At 41.0% G+C, this 20,363-nt stretch overlaps 1 protein-coding gene across 9 annotated transcripts in view; it reads left to right on the top strand.

Annotated features, from left to right (window-relative positions):
- The window catches only part of Rbms3 (RNA binding motif single stranded interacting protein 3), a 934,572-nt gene that overhangs the window by 613,666 nt on the left and 300,543 nt on the right, over positions 1-20,363 (top strand). For all 9 annotated transcript variants that reach the window (XM_055601685.1, XM_055601684.1, XM_055601682.1 and 6 more), the window contains exon 7: positions 10,137-10,243. In XM_055601685.1, coding sequence (XP_055457660.1) covers positions 10,137-10,243 — 107 coding nt within the window. The remainder of the gene's footprint in view (positions 1-10,136; positions 10,244-20,363) is intronic.

Raw genomic sequence — 20,363 nt, 5'->3', positions numbered from 1 at the left:
GATACATATTTATCACCCTGCACAAAAGGAAAGTACAAGTGGATCAAAGACCTTGACATAAAAACAGCCACACTAAATCTGTTAGAAGAAAAAATGGGGAAGAGCCTAGAACTCATTGGCACAGGAGACAACTTCTGAACAGAACACCAACAGCACAGGCTCTAAGATCAACAATCAATAAATGGGACCACATGAAACTGAAAAGCTTTTGTAAAGCAAAGGACACTGTCATCAAACAAAATGACAGCCTACAGACTGGGAAAGGATCTTCACTATATCTGACAGAGGGCTAATATTTAGAATATATAAAGAACTCAAAAATTTATAAAGCAACAAATCAAGTAATCAAATTTAAAAATGGGGTATAGAGCTAAACAGAGAATTCTCAATAGAGGATTATCAGATGGCAGAGAAACACTTAAAGAAATGCTCAACATCCTTAGTCATCCGGGAAATACAAATAAATGACCCTGAGATTTCACCTTATGCCCATCAGAATGGCTAAGATCAAAAACTCAAGTGACAATACATGCTGGAGAGGATGTAGAGAAAGGGAAACCTCCTGCATTGCTGGTGTGAATGTAAACTTGTACAACCACTTTGGAAATCAATCTGGTGCTTTCTCAGAATTAGAAATAGTGTTTCCTCAAGATCCAGTTATATCACTCCTGGGCATATATCCAAAATATGCTCAAGTACACAACAAGGACATTTGCTCAACCATGTTCATAGCAGCTTTATTCGTAATAGACAGAACCTGGAAACAATCCAGATGTCCTTCAACAGAAGATTGGATACAGAAGTTGTGATACATTTACACAATGGAATAAATTAAAAACAATTTTCAAAAAAGGAAATCATGAAATTTGCAGGGAAATGGTGGGAACTAGAAAAGCTCATCCTTAGTGAGGTATCCCAGAAGCAGAAAGACACACGTGGTATATACTCACTTGTAAGTGGATATTAGACATAGAATATAGGATAATCATACTAAAATCTGTACACCTAAGAAAGCTAAGCAGAAAGGGGACCCAGGGTAAGATGATCAGTCCTCACTCAGAAAGGCAAATGGGATGGAAATCAGAAGAGGGAAAAAACAAGAAACAGGACAGGAGCCTTCCACAGAGGGCCTCTGAAAGACTCCACCCAGCAGTGTATCAAAGCAGAAGCTGAGACTCATAGCCAAACTTTGGGCAGAGTACAGGAAATCTTATGAAAGGAGGTGGAGATAGAAAGAGCTGGAGGGGACAGGAGCTCCACAAGGAGAACAACAGAACCAAGAAATCTGGGCAAAGGGGTCTTTTCTGAGACTGATACTCCAACCAAGGAGCATATGTGGAGATGACCTAGAACCCCTGCTCAGATGTAGCCCATGGCAGCTCAGTATCCAAGTGGGTTCTCTAGTAAAGGAGACAGGGAATGTCTCTGACATGAACTCCGTGGCTGGCTCTTTGATCAAAGCAGATGCTGCCCCTTAGGGGGAAGCAGCCTTACCAGGCCACAGAGGAGGACAATGCAGCCAGCCCTGGTGAGACCTAGGGTCAGATGAAAGGGGAGGAGGACCTCCCCTATCAGTGGAGTTGGGGAGGGGCATGGGAGGTGATGAGGGAGGGTGGGATTAAGCAGGAAGGAGGTAGGGGGCCACAGCTGGGATGCAGAGTGAATAAACTGTAAATAATATAAAAATTAAAATTAAAAATTATAAAAATACCTAAAGAGAAAGAGAGAGGTGATAATGAAGTCACTGTTTATTACATGAAATGATTTATCGAAAAGTAAGCTGGGGCTGGAAAGATGGATCAACCGTCAAGGGAGCTTGCCATTCTCCCAGATTACCTGAGCTCAGTTCCAGCACCCACATGACGATACACCACTGCAACTGCAGCTCCAGGGAATCTGAGTTCTCTCTGGCCTCCTCAAGTACACATGTAGACACACAAATACCAATAATCCATTTTAAAAAATATTTTCTATGTCTTATTTCTAAGCACAGATCTGTCTTTATCATCACTACAAGATACCTTTTTTTCCTTATAAAGGCTGCCTCCCATATTAGAGACTTACCAATGAAACTAAATAATGCAGCAGTCTATTAATGAAGCACTGTAACAGTAACGTCATACAAATTACAATTTTTGAAGCTATCTACTTCGTTTATGCTCGTTGCCATTTTTGGTCTGAAAGATAAAAGCGAACATACATAAAACACTTGTAATATAACCCAAGTGACTTGTTTATTCTGGTAAAGCAAACTGTTATGAGATGGATACATCACTTGAAAAGACCTCAATGGTTGCTTGACATTCAGTTCTAATTCTAACCTGTGGCCAGAAAATCACCATCATTTTAATTAATCCTCAATTCTTTGTGCCTTGTCTCAAAATTATGACATCCATTGTATGAACTGCTAAAAGTAAGTGTCCTTCTCCCTCTGATGATGAAGACTATAGAAGAAAGCAGTTGGAGAGCTTGTGGGGGAGATAGATGGCTCCTGGTTTAAAAGCAACTGCTGCTCTCCCAGAGAACTAGAGCTCGGTTCCTCGCCTCCATATTGGGCAACTCTCAGCCACCTATAATCCCATCCCCATGAACTCCATTTCCCAATGTCCTAGCACCCTCTTCTGGCCTCTGGGTATCCACACACCTGAGCTCATATGCATGTTTCTCTCCAGCACATTTAAAACAAAGTAAGTCTTCTAAAAAGGTTTTCTAAATATAAAAATATAATTAGTCTGTTGTTGCAATGGTCAAAAACTATTTCTATGTAAATTGTGGTTAAAAGTTGTACCTGTCTAGTTTCTGACCTAGATATGTAAATACACACCTGCGAAAAATAAAATGCATCAATTATGGGAAAAATACAGAGAGCAGATGCAGTGACCATTGTCCAATAAAACATAGGCAGACATATTGGAGAGCTGCCTGTGTTTGCTTGTTGGTTAGCTGTTCCAGGGCATCCCTACTGACTTATCAAACTGAAGATATTGTTAAGTTTCAAAAGTAAATATAAATAATATTCACTTTAACTTAAAATCCTCTTACTGTAAGCAGCAGGTCCTGTAACTCTTACCCCATCATATCTGCTTAAGTATTGACATATCCTATTTATTATAAAGTTTAGAAGACTAGAGATTCTCCAGTAAGCAAACAAAGAGTAATTACTTCTTCATAATTACCAAGAAAGTTTATTGCCATGCATTGCTGTAATTATATTTTGAATGCTCCCCATTTGAGTGAGGAGAAGGCGTAATGTCTTCTCCCATCTCACAGTCTGAGCTTTGTAATAGCCTCTTGCTTCCATCAAGGCCTGTTCTTCATTTAGTCTCTATTCTAACTACTGTTAAAAAGAAGCTAAACAAAATTAATTGATGCCATAATCCTGCAATAAGCAAATTGAAGGCAATGCAATATTCCCCTGCTGCAGAAATCAGCTCATTAGTCAGCGGAGTTCTCAGTTGTCATTGCTGATGTTTTTCCCTCAGTATATGGATGGACAGAACAAACCAGAGCTAAGATTTTACTTTGTGCACAAATTGCTTGAGAATAGAGTTAAGCATAGAAATCGTGGCAAGAGGCTATGGGTAAAGAGGAGACCACAGGGACATAGTTTATGATCAAATCAGGCAATTTTATTCTTCAGGTGTCATATGCCTCCCACGTGTTAGAAAATCACTCCCCTCTGAAAAATGAGCAACTCCAGCTGGGTATCTAATAATTTAGATGTAAACCCATCTTCTAAAAACTAAGATGTAGTCTTTATTTTTTATTTGTATGTATATGTCTGTGTCTCTCTGCGTGCCACATGTGTGCAAGTTCACACAGAGGCCAGCGGAGGCCAGCGGAGGCCAGCAGATCTCCCAGAACTGAAGTGACAGGCAGTTGTGAGCCTTCCTACAGGGGTTCTGGGAATTGAATCATGACCTGTAAAAGAGGAAGAAGTGCTCTTATTTACTGAGCCATCTCTCCAGCCCCAATCTTTCCAAAATAACTCATTTCAACTTCCATGTTGAGTTTTAATTTTTAAAATTTGTTTAGTAAATATTTGGCCAAGGCTGTTGATAGAGGATAGCCCAATATGTCAACTTGACAACATTAATACATCATAAATGCCATTTTTAGTGGCCTCAGCCTAATACTTTGTGAAGAGCTGCAGTAGAATCCTTCAAGAACATTGCCTGCAAGAAACCTTAACATTCAAAGACATTTCAAAGCTAAAATACATTGAAAGCTAAAAGAACCTTGTCCTGTGACTTGTAAATTTTCAATTCAGTGTTGAAATTGTTCTTCCAAGGTTATTTTTTTTTCAATGAAAAAACAAACCAAAAACCATAAAAACTTCTAACAAGATTTAAAAACCAGAATCTCAGAGTTAGTATATATTTAACCCTTGACAGACACGGTATTTGCCAATAATTTCTTTGGCAAGTTTATTTAAGAGATTTGCTCCTATCTTATGTGTCCGGGCGTTTTGCCTGCATGTGTGTCTATGTCCTGTATGTGTAGTGATGTGGAGGCCAGAAGAGGGCATCAGATATGTAGAACGTGAGTTACAGATGGTTGGGAACTGCCATGTGGGTGCTGAGAATCTCACAGAGGTCCTCTAGAAGAGCAGCCAGTCTTCTTAACCGTTGAGTAATCTCTCCAGCCCCATACTGCTCAGTTTTTTTAATGCCAGTGGATACAAGAGTTTCTAGGCTTAATTGATCATTCAAGGCCCTTTCTTTTATTGCAGCTCTGACCTTCTAAGTTTAAATATTCCAAGGTTCTACAGAAATTCTTTTAAATATCTATATGTGAGCATGCATATCTATATTGTACATATATAGATATGTTTTCTTGTGTGTATATTGTATTGCATCGTGCGTGTTTTTGGCATGTGGATTGAGAAGTCAATGTTGACTGTTATTACTCATGATGCCATCCACTTGATTTTTGATAAAAGGTCTCTCACTGGCTGGAACTGGCCAGTTTGGCTAGGCTGGCTGGCTAGCAAGTGCTAGGTATCTGCATTTCTCCATCTTCCCAGTACAAGGCTTACACATGTGCATACCATCAAGCCTGACTGTAGCACATAATTTATAAGGTTGATCACGGGTCTCCTTGTATGCGTGGCAAACCCTTTACCAAAGAAGCCGTCTCCCTAGCCCTTTAATACGTATTTCTTTACCAAGCCCCTTGTGTAAATAAATATACAACACAAATAAAAATATTTAGTATGTATTGAAATTAAAATAAACTATGCAGTCATAGCTATATATCTGTTTTAAAGAGAACAAACAAAAGCAGGAATTATTTCTTTGAACACCAACTTCCTATGACGTACATGAAGAATAATTACTGTTTAATATTTGGATGTGGGACCTAGAGAAGGCAATCCGCAGTGCAGTCTATTGCTCCGTGAACATGCAGATACCCTACCTAGTAGACTGATGCATCTTTGGCAGCCAAACAATGATAATATCAACAGAAACTAGGAATAAAAGGAAAGCAAAGCCACAGGTAGTTAACCAGTGTGTACTCCTGAGACATGGATGCTAAGATGCCCTGCATACAGTGAGATGCAACTTTGAAAGGTTTACGGTTCTGAGAGAACCCTCACATTCCAGGAGCCAGGAGATGATGAAGTTAATAACAGCGGCCAAGGAAAGCAAATGAAGCCTTTGCGAACGCCCAGTGAAGCCCACCTTAGGCCCACACATAAGTGGCCACACAATCTGCACCAGGAGAGGGTTAACAGAAGTCTTGTGACAGTAAATGGAAGCAGGACGGAGACTGAACCAGAAGGCAATAACAGCCTGTTTCTCCCCCTGAGCAGGAGATGTCCAAGAGGAAAATTCGATATTTTCTCATGATATGTTGAGTCATTGATATGAACTGCAGCAAATGAAAACTGGGATCTGAATACAGAGAAAATCACTAGGCATGGATTTACTCCAGCTAGTGTAGACACAGTGAAGAGAGGTGTGGCAAGGATGATCTTGCCCTAAGGAAGAATATAAGGCAAGAGCTTGAATGGGGACCCAACTTTGACTGGGCCTCATGATTCAACTGTTACCTGGCTTTGAATGCCAGGTCTCCAGTCTGGGACAAAACACTCGGCTATTCCTAGTAAGATGTAAGATAAGGAACATTTGGATTATCCCACAGAAGTGCCCTTATGTGTAAGTGCAATGGTTGGTGCAAAGAGAAAGGGCTTTATAAACTTTAGTTGTTACCAACACAAATGGAGAACGTTGGTTATCAGAACCAAAAGGATGTCCCTTCCTTATCTAATGTCTCTGGGCTTTAAAGAAAGTGAAGGTATAAAGAAGTTTAGGAATCTTACATGTGAGGGCGTGTTCATTAGCCTGACTATGGAGACCATCACGTGGGTATACATGTATGTCAAAGTGCCTGTTATGAGCACATATAAGTGTACTGTATGTCAGTTAACTCAATGAGGCTGCTTTTTTTTTTTAAGTCGGCAAGTTGGCTCAGCAGGTAACGGTGCTAGCTTCAAAGTCTAAAGCCTGAGTTCGATTGCTTGGACACACACGGAAGAAGGCAAGAGCCCACTACTGCACACTGTGCTCGGACTTTCCCATGCACATCTACACATGTGCACCCAGACAGATAAAGAAATGAATAAATAAATAATGTGATCAGTTTTTAAATGATTCGGAGTTGGGGACTGTCATCTGTCATCACAGCACTTGAGGCAGACAATATACATACACACATAATACACAAAAGTTCATCTTGAAAGGGAACCCATGGCAGACCAAAGAAAAAATTGCACCAACTGAGTGAACAGATGAATGAATATTTGTTTGTATTGACAGGAGTGTAGATGACAAAAAGAGAAAAAACTAAAATAAAATGAAAAAATTAGAAAACATCTGCATTGTGGGAAAGGCCAGCTGAACACAGGTGACTGCTGTCAAAATATGTACTGTCTGTGCAGCTTGCATGCAGCTCAGTAGTTGTTTATTTTTTCCACACTGTGGTGGAGGGACAAAAACCTTCCATGTTCTCACAGATGTGTGAGATGAGCTCCCTTCCTTCTGGAGGGCAAATTATCCTACAACACCCACGCACCCATGTTGTGGACATGAAATGAGCACAGAAGGCAGTGTGACTTCAGTGTGCGCTTTGTCTGTGTCCTTTAGTAATTCTACAGCCTTCAGCTCTTCATAGAAGAAGAATCTTCTCTTTGGTACATCCACATTACCATCATGATCCTTTACCCTGCATTTCCCACTGCAGATGCTCCTGCTCTGGCAGTTGCCTTGCCTCTGCCACTGGTATCAGACCTTCTGTGGGGTAACCATTTACCTGCGCACAAGCACAAATACCCCCCAGAAGGTCCAATACCAATGGCAGGAGCTAGGTAGCTGCTGGGACCGTAGCATATGCAATGGAGGATGCTGAGTAAAGGATCACTAAGGCCCCGAGTAAGGTGGGATGGAATGGTTGTGAGATTTCATCAAGTTTTCAGAACAACACAACATAAACCATGAGATTTTTCCCATTAATTAATTAATTAATTAATTAATTAATTAATTAATTAATTTAGAGACAACATCTCATGTATGCCAGGCTGACCTCAACCTTATTATGTAACTGAGAATGATCTTGACTTCTGATCAGCCTGCCTCCAACCTATAGGCACTGGGATTATATGCATGTGCCACCATGCCCCATTTATGCAGCCCCAGAGAATGAACATGAGGCTTTGTTCATGCAACACAAGGACTCTTCTAGCTGAGCTATGCATGCAGTCAATGTTTCTGAACCATACTTGATCCCTAATAAGTAAAACTGTTGAAAGTGGCATTGGAAAGAAGTAGGACTATGCTATGATTCTGTTTGAACTGTGTAGGACAGGAACCCTGCCCGTCTTCTCTTCAGCAGTGGCGAGCCATGTCCTTTTCTTTTTCTTCTAGTCCAAAGAAGGGTAGACTTAGAGGATTGGTGAGACTATCACCGTCGTTTAGAGCCAAATAATCTTCAAATATTTATTTGTAGATGGCCTATTTGTAGATGCTGGCTTTCTTGTACTCTTTCTCCACTATTTCTCCACTATTGATTTTTGAGGCAATTAGAATTCTCTTCAAACTTGAAAATGCCCAGAGATACAATTAATATTTAGCCGAGTTCATGTTCTCAGATGGCAGTGGGAGGAAGTGATTCATTTTGGTTAATTATGAACTTGCAAAATGATATTTGGCTTATTCCAACACACACACCAGCCAATTAACCTTCTCAGCCTTCTTAATGTATTCACCAAGCTTGCTGGGTCAATGTGACTTTCTCTTCAGATGTGGAGGCAGTGACCAATTATCAACAAAAACTGTTGCTTTGTTAGGTTTGGAGCAAGACATTTTGCAGTGCCATTGTTGGAAGAGACATTATATTATAGTTGAATTTTGATCACATTCTTCGGGGAAATATATTTACTAAAGATGTGCAAGACCCTTACAGTCACTGAAATTCATCAGATATTGACATACATAACCTTTTGTTACTAGAATCTAAGGTTCACACCACTCCCTCATCTGCCAAATAGCTTGGAGCCTGAAATTAGTGGACGCAAACAGTCTACTCAGGGTCAACACTAAGAAATAGATGTCTTTTTTTTTTTTGTCTCAGATTTCTGCTTTCCAGAGTTTAGTGTTGCTTCTATGGGAGGGAACAAGATACAAGGAGACAGGGTCTGCAAGTTCTTTCTTGGGGCAGAGTCTTGGTCTTCAAGGAACTATCCTCTCTTCTTTCTGGATTTGGACCTGGCTTCTGGGTTTGTGCAGACATCATCTGTATTTTTATCTTATTCAGATAAACACAGTCCTTTCTCCACATCAGCTCTCTGAGCTGAGGAGGGCTTAGGGAGGACTCTTAGAGAATGAGTCTTTATCCGTTTAGATAAAGACTAAAGACTTTAGTCTTCAAAGTTTAGATAAAGACTCCCACCGCTCCCTGGGAGCTGCCCTGACAGGCTTGGTGATAGTTTCTCCAAGCCTTCACTTGGTATCCTGACAGTTGGTCTCCCTGGCTTCTCACCAGCTTTTCCTGGGAAACTGAAAGAGCAAAGGATCCATTTCTAACATTTGTGAAGTTATAGAGGACTAGTGAGAAAACAGAGCTATTTTAGGTACAATTTGGCAAAAATATCCACGTCTTTGGCAAGTAGTTCCCAGTGTCTTCTTTCTATTTTACCACCGGAAGATGCTGCTCACTCAACCACAAGACCTGTAGCCCAGCAAAGTCAAGACACACAGGCACGTGCACACACACACACACACACACACACACACACACACACACACACACATGCCTGCAGACTTCTATCTGGTCTGGGGGCAGAGAGTTAAGAGGTTGTGCTATGCTGTGACCTTGTAACCCCTCACAGCAGACTCTGTAAGAAAGGTTTACAGCCCTACTCAGTACCTGGCTCCTTGGCACAAAGACTATGCCAAATTTACTCAAGTGGTATGAAACATTCTACCAGTTCCTGAAAACTTTCAAAAGCCTGAATAGCCCTCTTCATTCAGGGGGATTTCTCTCAAAGCTCTCCCTTTCCTCCAGGCCCCTTGTCATTTTGCCTCTTGCTTCTTCTCTCTAGCTCTTAAGCCCCTATCTGCTGCCTCTGGTATGAGAGGTCTCATACTTCAAAGCCCAAATCATGACCCTTGGTTGCCAAGCCGCTTTCCTAAGGAAGCACATTTCTGAGGTGGAACTTTGTGTTGGGGCCCCACTTCTCAAAGCTGATGCTCTGATTTCTAACAATTTGCAAAAGCAAATTCTATAGCTTTCACAGTGAAGTACAGCCACCTTGAAGTAGAAATAATCGTACACATGAGCCAAGAATGGTCTTCTCTGTCACTGCATTGTTAAAACTTGAGTCTTGGAGACAAGCGTACATTCTACTTCAACCGTTTTTCCAGGGAAGTGTACTACAGTCTCTTAAGGTCAGCTGGTGCTTTTCTGAGGCCCAGCGATGTTTAGAATACCAGCCAGTGACACTCAGAGGAAAGCCGACTAGAACCAAAATACTACTTCAAAACGCTTTAACAAAGATCCATTGTGAACCGTGCTGGAAAAATTACGTATTTGCATGGGGCATTTGCTAATGTGCTTTTGCTTTCTTATCTTTCCAGCCCCCAGTGAGCCTTTACTGTGCAAATTTGCTGATGGGGGACAAAAGAAGAGACAGAATCAGAGCAAGTACACCCAGAATGGGAGGCCATGGCCCAGAGAAGGAGAGGTGAGTCCTAAGAACTGCTCAGAAATTTCCTCCCTAGGGAAGGTGGTGAAGCAGTCATCTAAAGCCATGAAGAAGCAAAGTCACTGATCCGGGAGATAACTCAGTGGTAGAGTGCTTGCCCTGCAACCATGGGGACCTGAGTTTGAGTTCCAGCACTCATGTAAAATGCTGGTCATAGCTGCATAGGCCTATAATTCCCACATGCAAAGCTGGGTGTGTGGGTACAAGAGAATTGCTAGGGATTGCTGGCCAATAGCCTGGCTCTAGAGTCAATGAGAGACCCTGTCTCGGGGGACAAGATGGAAAGGGATAGAGCAAGACATCTGATGTCCACCTCAAATACATTTAAAGAGCCTTGCACACACCTATACACAATGCCCATATGTCCCCAAACCCCGTACACATTTATATCTTGTGAAAAACCAAATGACTTCAATGTCAAACAGGTAGTCTTGCTTTAATGTGTGGAGAAGAGAATGCCATTATGATATAAAGAACAGAGAAGTTGAAAGTCATCATCCAGAGACCTAGAAATGTAGCTCAGTTGGTAGATCCTTTTCCTCCCATACAGGAAGCCTTGCCTTGATCCCCAGCATCGCATAAAATAAGCCAAACCCCAAAGCCTTAGCATGGTGATAACTCTAGCAATTAGGAAAAGTTCAAGGTCATCTTTGGCGATATTGTTAATTTGAATGATATAGGACCCAGTTTCGAAAAAGAGAAAGAGAGAAATCAGCTTCAGCCTTACTTATAAGCCACACTTAAAAGTGTGTCACTCAAGAAATCTGAAAGAATTCAAGATCACAGAACAAACAAATGGCAGAAATAAGGAGAAGGAAGCTGACACAGATTTCTTCTTTAAGATGAATTTTATGAAGAGCATCTTGACTAATTGCTGTTATTCCCATCATGGCTGGGCTACACGGAAGAACACGAGAGCCTTCAGAGAACAAAGGGGATCTATGACGTTGACATATTTTCAAGGCTGGTGGGAAGTTCTAGACAACGTCATTTAGTGTGTCTTAGCCTGCATGACAAGGAGGAGGCAGGTACTACGGAAGGGAGTAAACTCATCTTGAGTTTGCAGGGAGTGGGGGTGGGGAGGGGGAAGGGTTAGCTTGCTTTTTCCTGTGGAGATTTGTGGGCCTTAACCTTTACAACATGGTTTTTTCAGCTGCAGGGAGTGAGACGGGTGCCACAGTCTAGTTCCTGGGAGAAAGTGCACCTGTGATCTAGCACTACCCACAGATAATTGATTGGCAACAGTGTATTGGTTATGGCATGCAGGCACAATTTCTTAACAAAACACTTTCAGTGAAATTTGTTTTGAGAATCCAGTGTTTGTATTCTGAAATGGGCAAGAATTTGGGTTAAGTTTCACCCTGACATGGTGGTCAACTTAGTTTCTTTTCCTGTTACTGTGTTTAAAAAAGAATCCTGGCAAAAGCCACGTAATGGAAGAAGAGTTTATTTGAGCCCAGAGTTCAGCATGGCGAGGAAGTCATAGTGTCAGGATCTTGAAGCAGCTGGTCAGATGACATCAACCATAGGAAAGAAGGGAATCATGGATGCATGTCAGCACTCAGTCCCTCTTCTCCATCTTTTCAGTCCAGGGTCCTCTGCCTAGGGAATGGCCCTGCTCACAGTGGGTTGGTCTTTCCACATACATGGTGAATATATAATAATAAATACATATGTGGTAATCCCTACAGACAGGCCTACAGGCCATCTTCAAAGCGATTGTAGGTTGTGTAAAGCTGACAGCGCTAACCATCACAGCGGTCTATAGACACATGTATAAATGTTAATGCTCATGCTCACATGCTCACCGAGGTGTTGGTGTGTGATATATAATTATATACACCAGTGCAAGACATGCATTTTTATTAGCCAGAAAGGAGGAAAAAAATTGATACAGGGTCCTGCTGTTCCTAAAAAGGGCAAAAGACAAAAACAAAGGCCTTTCACATTTGCCATTTCTCCTCCTAAGACAAGCTGACCATGAGCTGTGGCTCTACACTCCACAGGCCTTGGGAAGCAGTGCTCTTGGATATTCATTTATTTTTAAAATAACAAGAAAAAGGCACCTAGGATTTTGTAGGTTTGTTTTTTTTTTTTTTTTTTTTTCAGTCTTGAGGAAAAAAGACAGAGTTGTTTGGATAATTGAATAAATGATATTTTGTTCCAAAGCCATAATTTCAATAGGGGAGTTTTAGTATTTCTGCTTTGTCCATTTGTCATTGAAGAGGTGTCATTATCATGTGCCATCATATACACTGAACACCAAGAGAGCTGTTTTTAAGAGAGAAAGGAAGCTGAGAGATTTCTCGGCAAAATGCTTTACCCATTTTCTATTTTCTGAGACCGTTTTGAGGGTTTCTACAAAGGTCTGAAAACTGTTCTTGAATTTCATAGCTGTAGTCAAACACTTTATCATTATAGTAAGGAGTAAATAAAATAAAACCAGAATAATCATTGAGTATCAGAAGCTGTGGGAAAATGCAGAAGTGTTCATATTTTCCGTGTTAGAAAGTAAGCTCAGATGATGTTTTAATGAGGGCGTGGGTGATGACCCATGTGTCTTGGGCATTGAGTTTAATGCGTCAGCAGGCAGTCGTACAGCTAGCATCATTACATTTGGCACATACGAAGCATTCATCGTCTTAAAGTCTTAAAATTTGATTATGTAAAATGGTGGCTAATATCTCTGCACCGCATACTATATCCATGATTCCATAAGGAAAACTTGGCTCTAAGGACAAACATCATTTCCTGTGGAAGAATTTGAAATACTTTCTTTAGGTCACAAAGGGAAGTTGCATATAGGAAGATCATATATTTTGGTATTGATGCAAAATCAAAACAAAAAAGCGAACAAAAACATCTCTCACCTCAGAAGGACAGAGAGATAGTTAATTCTGGGGCCAAATGACTGATAGTTAATGACTGTAGCCTGGGAACATAGATTCTGATTGTCTCACATGCCATGCCCCAATATAACGACAGCTTCCCAGGACTTCAGTAGCAGAACAATCACAGGTATAAATCAAGGTAGTTTTAAAATACATTGGGGGAAACAGATAGGTGAATCTCAGCAAAGCGAGGAATCTTTGCTATAGGTCCGGAATGCTATCTGACGGCATTCTTAGGTCTTGAATGGAAGGAATTTAGAGATTCTGTTTATATAGTCCAGAAAATTTTTACCTAATCTAGGGGGCTAAAGAAAGCCCAAGATCATTTGACCTTCAGCTTGCCACATTTTATCTTTCCCTAATCAAGCCTGGACAGCCAACCCAACCCCAAAGGAAACCAGTTCATGAGAAATTAAATGAACAAATGTAAAATAAACAGAGTTGTTGCCTGCTACATTGCACAGAAGTAGGACCTGGAGGACGGCACACTACAGGAGCCACAGCGTGAGGACACTGCAGGATCAAGCTTATGACCCCAAGCCCCCCAGAATGTGTTTTCAGTGTTTGAGTTTTAAGTTTCTTTGCTTTTGTTTTTTCAATGAAACTATGAAAACTAGGAGACTATAATAAATTTCTCTATGACTAAAATTTATATTTCCCATTGGATATATTGAAAGGAAGGAAATCATGAAAACACATGGCATGTTCTTGACATGTGCTTGCCATATATTAATTTGATTATTACCTTAGACATAACCAGAACAGTGGACCTGGGCTAAAGAGATTGCTCAGCTGTTACCATCTTACTATCCTAGTGTGAGATCCAGAGTTCAGATGCTAAGTTCCATAAAAATGCCAGAGAGTTTGGTGGCCGGCCTCTAATTCCAACCCTGAGAGATGTAGCTAGTGATCCCTACAAAAAAAATAAAATAAAATACCTGGCAGAGGACACTGGACATCTCCATGAACTCAGCATTATTGAGTAACCCTACCTCAAGGAATATGGTAGAAGAGCAATTAGGGATGATTCCCAGTGTTAACATGAATACCCAACCTGGCTATTCACAGCATAGATGTACAAAGGAGAAAAGACACATACACACACATGAAAAATAACACACATACACAAACCACACACATACATAATAATAATAATAATGGTGGATTACCTAGTCCAGTATTCCATAATCCTATCGTTTGTCTTCTTTGCGTTTTATTTACTAGATGTGGTTCATGAACAACATTTAAGTAACTCATACACCTATAATTCTAATGACATATATGCTAACTTGAAGACATAGGTTTTTATTAGTTTGTCTTTTTCATATTTAACACTTCCAGATTGACTATCCTCACAACACCGGCAACATTTTCACAGTAAGTTTTGTGTACCTCTGTTAGTCACCTGTGCCACTACCTGCACTCTGCTCCAGGTCTGTGACCACACAGACCGCCCATATAAGAAGTAATCAAAGCAAAGATTCTGGGTTGAAACATCAGCGGAGAGTAGGGGCTCTCTTCTTCCTCTCTTCAGTTTTAAGACTTAGAGGTGTAACTTTCTTCAAAGCCTTGTCTAATGGGTCATGTGTTACTTCATTCTCATGCTGCTGCGACAAAAATGTGCGTGACAAAAGCAATTTAAGACACAAGGGGTTCAGTCAGGTCACATTTCAAGAATAGAATCCATTATACTGGGGAAGGCATGGCAAAAAGACCGCACGGCAGGTGGCCGCAGCACATCTGCAAGCTGGAAGCTTTTATGACACGTCTGCACACCTCAATGAGCCCAATCTAGACACTCTCTTACATAATGCTTGGAGGCTTGTTTCCTAGGTGACTCTGGATTCTGTCAGGTCACCGTCACTACTGACATTATCCATACACTTTCTAATCACTGTGGCACGGGGGCTGCTCCAGAATGGTGCCCACCTATAATTGTCAGACTTCAGAAGCTTAGGAGGAAGGTAAGGATGAACTTGGGCTACATCCTGTCTCAGATCTAGCAAAATTATATAGTCAGTTTTGGCCGCTCTTCCGGAAGTAATTGAAGACAAGAGAGTACAGCAGAAGGCTCTTGCTTCGTGATCATCTGGTCTGAACTGGATACCCTCTACCCTTGGCTGCTACTAATCTATACTTCACGCTGGTGGAAGCATACTTCCAGACTTTGCACTTTTCCAAGTCCTCGGAATTTCTCTAAATCCCCGGGATTAAGGAATGAACAAAACCCAGGGAGGGGCTTTGTAGTTGTGATCCCATGCTGGGATCCTGGCAGAGGAGGGGGTCTCCTGAAGGGGACATGAGTCAGAATGCAATTCCTCTCCCAAGGGCCCATCCTCCCTCTGGCTACATCACTTTCAATTTGAAAACTTAAGTGTAGGAGGCCAAGCTTGAACTAAACTACAGGCAGTGACCGAAGGCACCTGTCCTGTGCCCACCAGAGGGGGTAGAGCTGTGGGGATGGGAGTGGGGTGTGAGGAGCTCTTCTGGGCCCAAGGTCCCCAAGAACCTAAATCCAGCATCTCACAAACCCCTAGACACCTTTTCTTTCCTATATTCATTGTGCATAGTATTGTTACAGACATTTTCATACAAATATACGCTGTGCATTGAGAGGCCCCTGATGCCTCCTTACCCTGACATTTCTTACAAGACCCTCTCCCGACAAATTGCTACTAGTTAAGATAGAATGCCTAGGGCTGCAAAGATGGCTCAGTGGATAAAGTAATTCCCATGTGTCAGCATCAGGACCAGAGTTCAGGACCCTAGCACACACTTACGTACTGGGTGGATAGGGTGGCTGACTATAATCCCAGTACTGGAGAGGGAGGGAGAGAAGGGTGATCAAGCTGAGCCAGAGGAGTGAAAGCATCAAGTTCCAGGACAGTGTGAGACTGCCTCAGTAAATAAAAGAAGAAAGCAACCAAGGAACTCACCTGAAGTCCTCTGGCCTCTATGTGCACACAAAGACAGCTGCCCACATGGAAACACATACACGCATGCAACACACACACACACACACAGAGAGAGAGAGAGAGAGATGGAATGCATACCCTATTTTGCTAAGGCATGGACTTGGAAAAAGGAAACAAATAACAAAAACAACAAAATTCAAGAAACTGTATCTGTGATAGAGACTAGGAAACAGTCTATGGAAACAGCCTGAGTCCAGTTGAGCTAAAATACAGGAAAAGAGAGTTTAAACCCACAACTCAATCTACTCTTCTCTAGTCTTGTGTGATGGTTTTCTACGAATTGTAAAGAAGACCAGACCACAGGCACAGTGAGGAGGAAACTGGGCATGCTTTGCCACAGTTTGTCCACCCTGTAAATGAGCTTACTTTTCTGACCCGGTTTCTGTTCCCCAAATTATTTTGGATTGTAGGAAAACTAAGGAGCTGGTAATGACCTCAGTGTCTGGTAACAGCAGAGGAAAGAAAATGCCCATTTCTCCCTGTTCTTGAAAGTTCTGAAAGAACTGATAAAGCAAAAAGAATTTTTGCTCAGTGTTGCAAGCATTTTAGAGTTAAGCTAAACATGAAAATTGATAGGCTAATTAAAGCTTCATTATTTAAAGCTTTTTTTTTTTCCTTTGGGGAAACATTTTGATAGTTAATTACCATGCTTTGCTGAAATGCATTTATTTATAAAGCTGTAAGGCTGGGAACTTGGTACACAGAAATGGAGGTGAACAAGCAAGATTCTCATTTGTAAATGCATGCCTGTGGCCATGACTTTGCATAAACAGAAACTCAGGGGGCATTTTAAGTTATTATCTAATTTTGTAAGAGATGGATGCCTGAGAGTTAAGTGGCATAGTTAAGAGATTCTCGGCTGATCTATAGTTCTTTTTATTATTAACTTTTATTTCTTATTTAAAATTTTTATACAGTATATTTTGATAATGTTTTTATTTTCCACAACTCCTCCATGATCATCCCTACTTTCCTACCTACCCAACTTCTTGTAAATTTTATCCTCTGCAACCCCTGTTCTTGCTCAGGAGAAGATGGCTGTATTTGCAATCCTGTTTTAACTTTCAACCTGCAGCAGTAGTCTCACTACTTTGTCTTAAATATATGCAGACCATCTGGTTCAACGAAAGGACATTATGAAGTCCTAGAAGGATCTAGGGAACCCACAGGAACCACTGACTTGGAGACGCTTACAGCTGGTCCTGGGCTGACACCAACACTCCTACAGTCTAGAGAGACGATGGGGCTCCCTAAGTCATCGAAATGAAACCTATTTCTTGACAGATAGCCACAGCTTCTTGTCTATTGGTGAAATCACCTCCTGGTCAATCTACCTTAGGGTTTCCTTTCCTCTACAGCCTCCCACAGTCAGGAGAAAACTGGGTAAAGGGGGAGAACTCATGATAGGAGTGTCCCAGGAGCCACCTCTGTTGCTTATGTTCTGATTGGCTAGTGTTTGTGATATAATTGTGCCCAAACTCTTTTATTTTATGTCATTTCAGTCAGCTAAAGGGTAATCTCCCTTTATCACTGTGGTGAGTGTCACCATCTGCCCAGAGTGGAGGCCAGATTCTCATGGCCAACTGCAAGGAGAATACTGCCCATCTTAACCGGGACAGTGTGTCTCCAGATGGTCTGGAGCCAGAAATGCTTCAGACCAGTTTTAAAGCATGTCAGGAGGATGAGCACACAACCCACTGTTTCTTTCCGTGTTTACAAAGAATTCACTTCTAGTGACTACTGGGACAAAATTAAAAACTGCATGCAAACCCAACTAGCAAGAGTGGCTGACTAAAACGTAAATAAATAGACAAGATCAAAATCTTCTTTATTGCAACCTAGTACTTCAGTGAAGAAAATTACACACTGAAATAATAGCTACTCCTACCCACACCTCACATGGGCGCACACACACACACACACACACACAAACACACACACACATACACACACATAGAGAGACAATTGTGAAATACACATATTTACAACCTGATTCAACTCTAATTTAAACGTGAGTGGAGCAAATAGGAAGATGGTAAAGTTTCCACTACTCTGTGAGAGGTACTCAGATTTTGACATTTCCCTATGTTTTGTAGTGAGTGGCTTTTGGGTTTGTGTAAAGATTTTTATGTAGAAATAAATGCTTAGTCTAAAATTAAAGAATATCACACCCTCTCTCTAGATATGTAACTTAACTTTGTCTTTAAATAGTCCCGAAAGCATTCATTACTATTAATATTATTTCTCACTGGCTCAAAACACTAATCTTTTAGAAGATATTCCCAAGCTTGATGTTAATTGAATCAGCAAATACCCTTGATAGCAATCCTGTTGGAATTTACTTCCCCACCAAAAAAAAAAAAAAAATCACATTTTGACACAATAAGAAACATGATAACTATATAAGAAATAATTGAAGCAAGGACTCAGATGTTTAGTGGGAAAAAAAAGGCCAAGATTTTATTACAAAGGAAAACCAATAAAGTGATGTTTCTTGTTTTTGTCATGTTCATAATTCTCTGACAGAATTGATTTAAAAGCAATCTGCAAAGCCAGACAAATATTTTTCTCTAGTTGATGCTCTGAGAATATTTTCTCTTATTATGGAAATATTTAGAAAAATGATCTTCACAGTTTGGATGTAAAAGTGAGCTGATGGAATTAATATTGTTAATAATCAACTCTCAGACTCCAGGAATAATCACATTATATTGAGTAAAAAATCAAATTAAGTTTTGGTGAGATTCAATGTAGTAATATCAAAGTTTGGAATTCCTAAACTATTCCAACTTAAAGAGTATGTGTTCAGTAAAACTTGCTGTTAGGGTGGGGTTTTTCCCTCTCATTTTTGAGATTACAATTACATCGTTTCCTCTTCCCTTCTTTCCTCCAAACTCTCCCATACTCCCTCCTTTCTCTATTTCAAATTCATGGCCTCTTATTTCATTAATTGTTATCACATGCATCTATGTATACCTACATAATATACATTCCTGAGTATAACCTGCTCAGTCTGCATAATGCTACTTGCACTTGGTCCTAGATAACCAATTGGTATGTTCTTCCCCGGGGAAAACTATTTCTCCCTCTCGGAGTATCTCTTAGTTGCCTGTGTTATTTGTATGGGATTTAACATGGCTCCCTTACCCCCACCCCTGCTTCTGTGCACATCAGCATGACTGTTGTTGTCCTTGTTCAGCTCCTGTTTAGGGAGTCGTGTTGGTAAGACTTTATGGGTGTAGCTGACATGACCCCACCCAAATCCTCTGGCTCTTCCAGTCTTTTCACACCCCCTTCCACAATGACCCCTGAGACGTAAGTGAACGAGTTACTTTGTAGATGCTTCTGTTGGGACAAGGCTCCACAACTCTGTGTTTTGATTGGTTGTAGTTTTCTGTAATGGTCTTTGTCTGTTGCAGAGAGACGTTTCCTTGATGGAGGTGAAGGCTACACTAGCCTGTTCGTATAAAAACAAACATTCAAAATGTAGTTAAGGATTGTTCTGGTTTCTTCAAGTGGTGGTTTAATGTTCGCCTTCCAGATCCACGACTTCAGCAGCCCTGGGTGGTTGGCTAGGTTTTCAGCACTAGGCACAGTTTTCCTCTCGCTGAGTGTTGAGTGGGCCTTAAGCCCAACTAGACAGCTGTTGGTGACCGTGCCACTCCTGCACACTTAGAGCCATCATACCACACTGGCCTTCACTGTGGAACCTTCTGGCACCATGAAAGCTGCTGCACAGGAGGGAGGTTTTTCAGGCATTTTCAGCTCAGGGATTCCCTGCGCGCTGAAGAAGCACACGCTGTCTTCATCAGTAAGGTCTTGCCTTCCACCTCTAGGGGACAACTAAAGGCGATGGCAACACCCTGTCAAGGTTTGGGAGTCTCTTGAACAATCCTGACCGACAACTCAAAATGTTTCTTGTGGCTGATGTTGGAGTTTTGTTAGGAAGTCTTGCCTCTTACGGGGACAGCCCACATGAGAAAATTCCATTTAAACTATTTATATACAGACTTGAATGTATTGTAGGCTTTTTTCTTTTAGGTAGATAGCTAATAGTATAACTTTTCAGACATTCTTACTTGAAGATATTAAGGTTCAATGCACTTTTACTGCCAAGATACAGACCAACAAATATAATGAATATATACGAATAACCTTAACTTCGTATACACACACTCACATACAGTCTCTCTGTCTCTTTCACACACACACACACACACACACACACACACA

The sequence above is a fragment of the Psammomys obesus genome, unplaced genomic scaffold (genome assembly GCF_907164565.1).
Source record: "Psammomys obesus unplaced genomic scaffold, mPsaObe1.curated_primary_1811, whole genome shotgun sequence".
In the NCBI taxonomy this organism is placed as follows: Eukaryota; Metazoa; Chordata; class Mammalia; order Rodentia; family Muridae; genus Psammomys; species Psammomys obesus.
The sequence above is the reverse complement of the archived record's forward strand: the minus strand, read 5'-3'. Positions and strand labels throughout refer to the sequence as shown.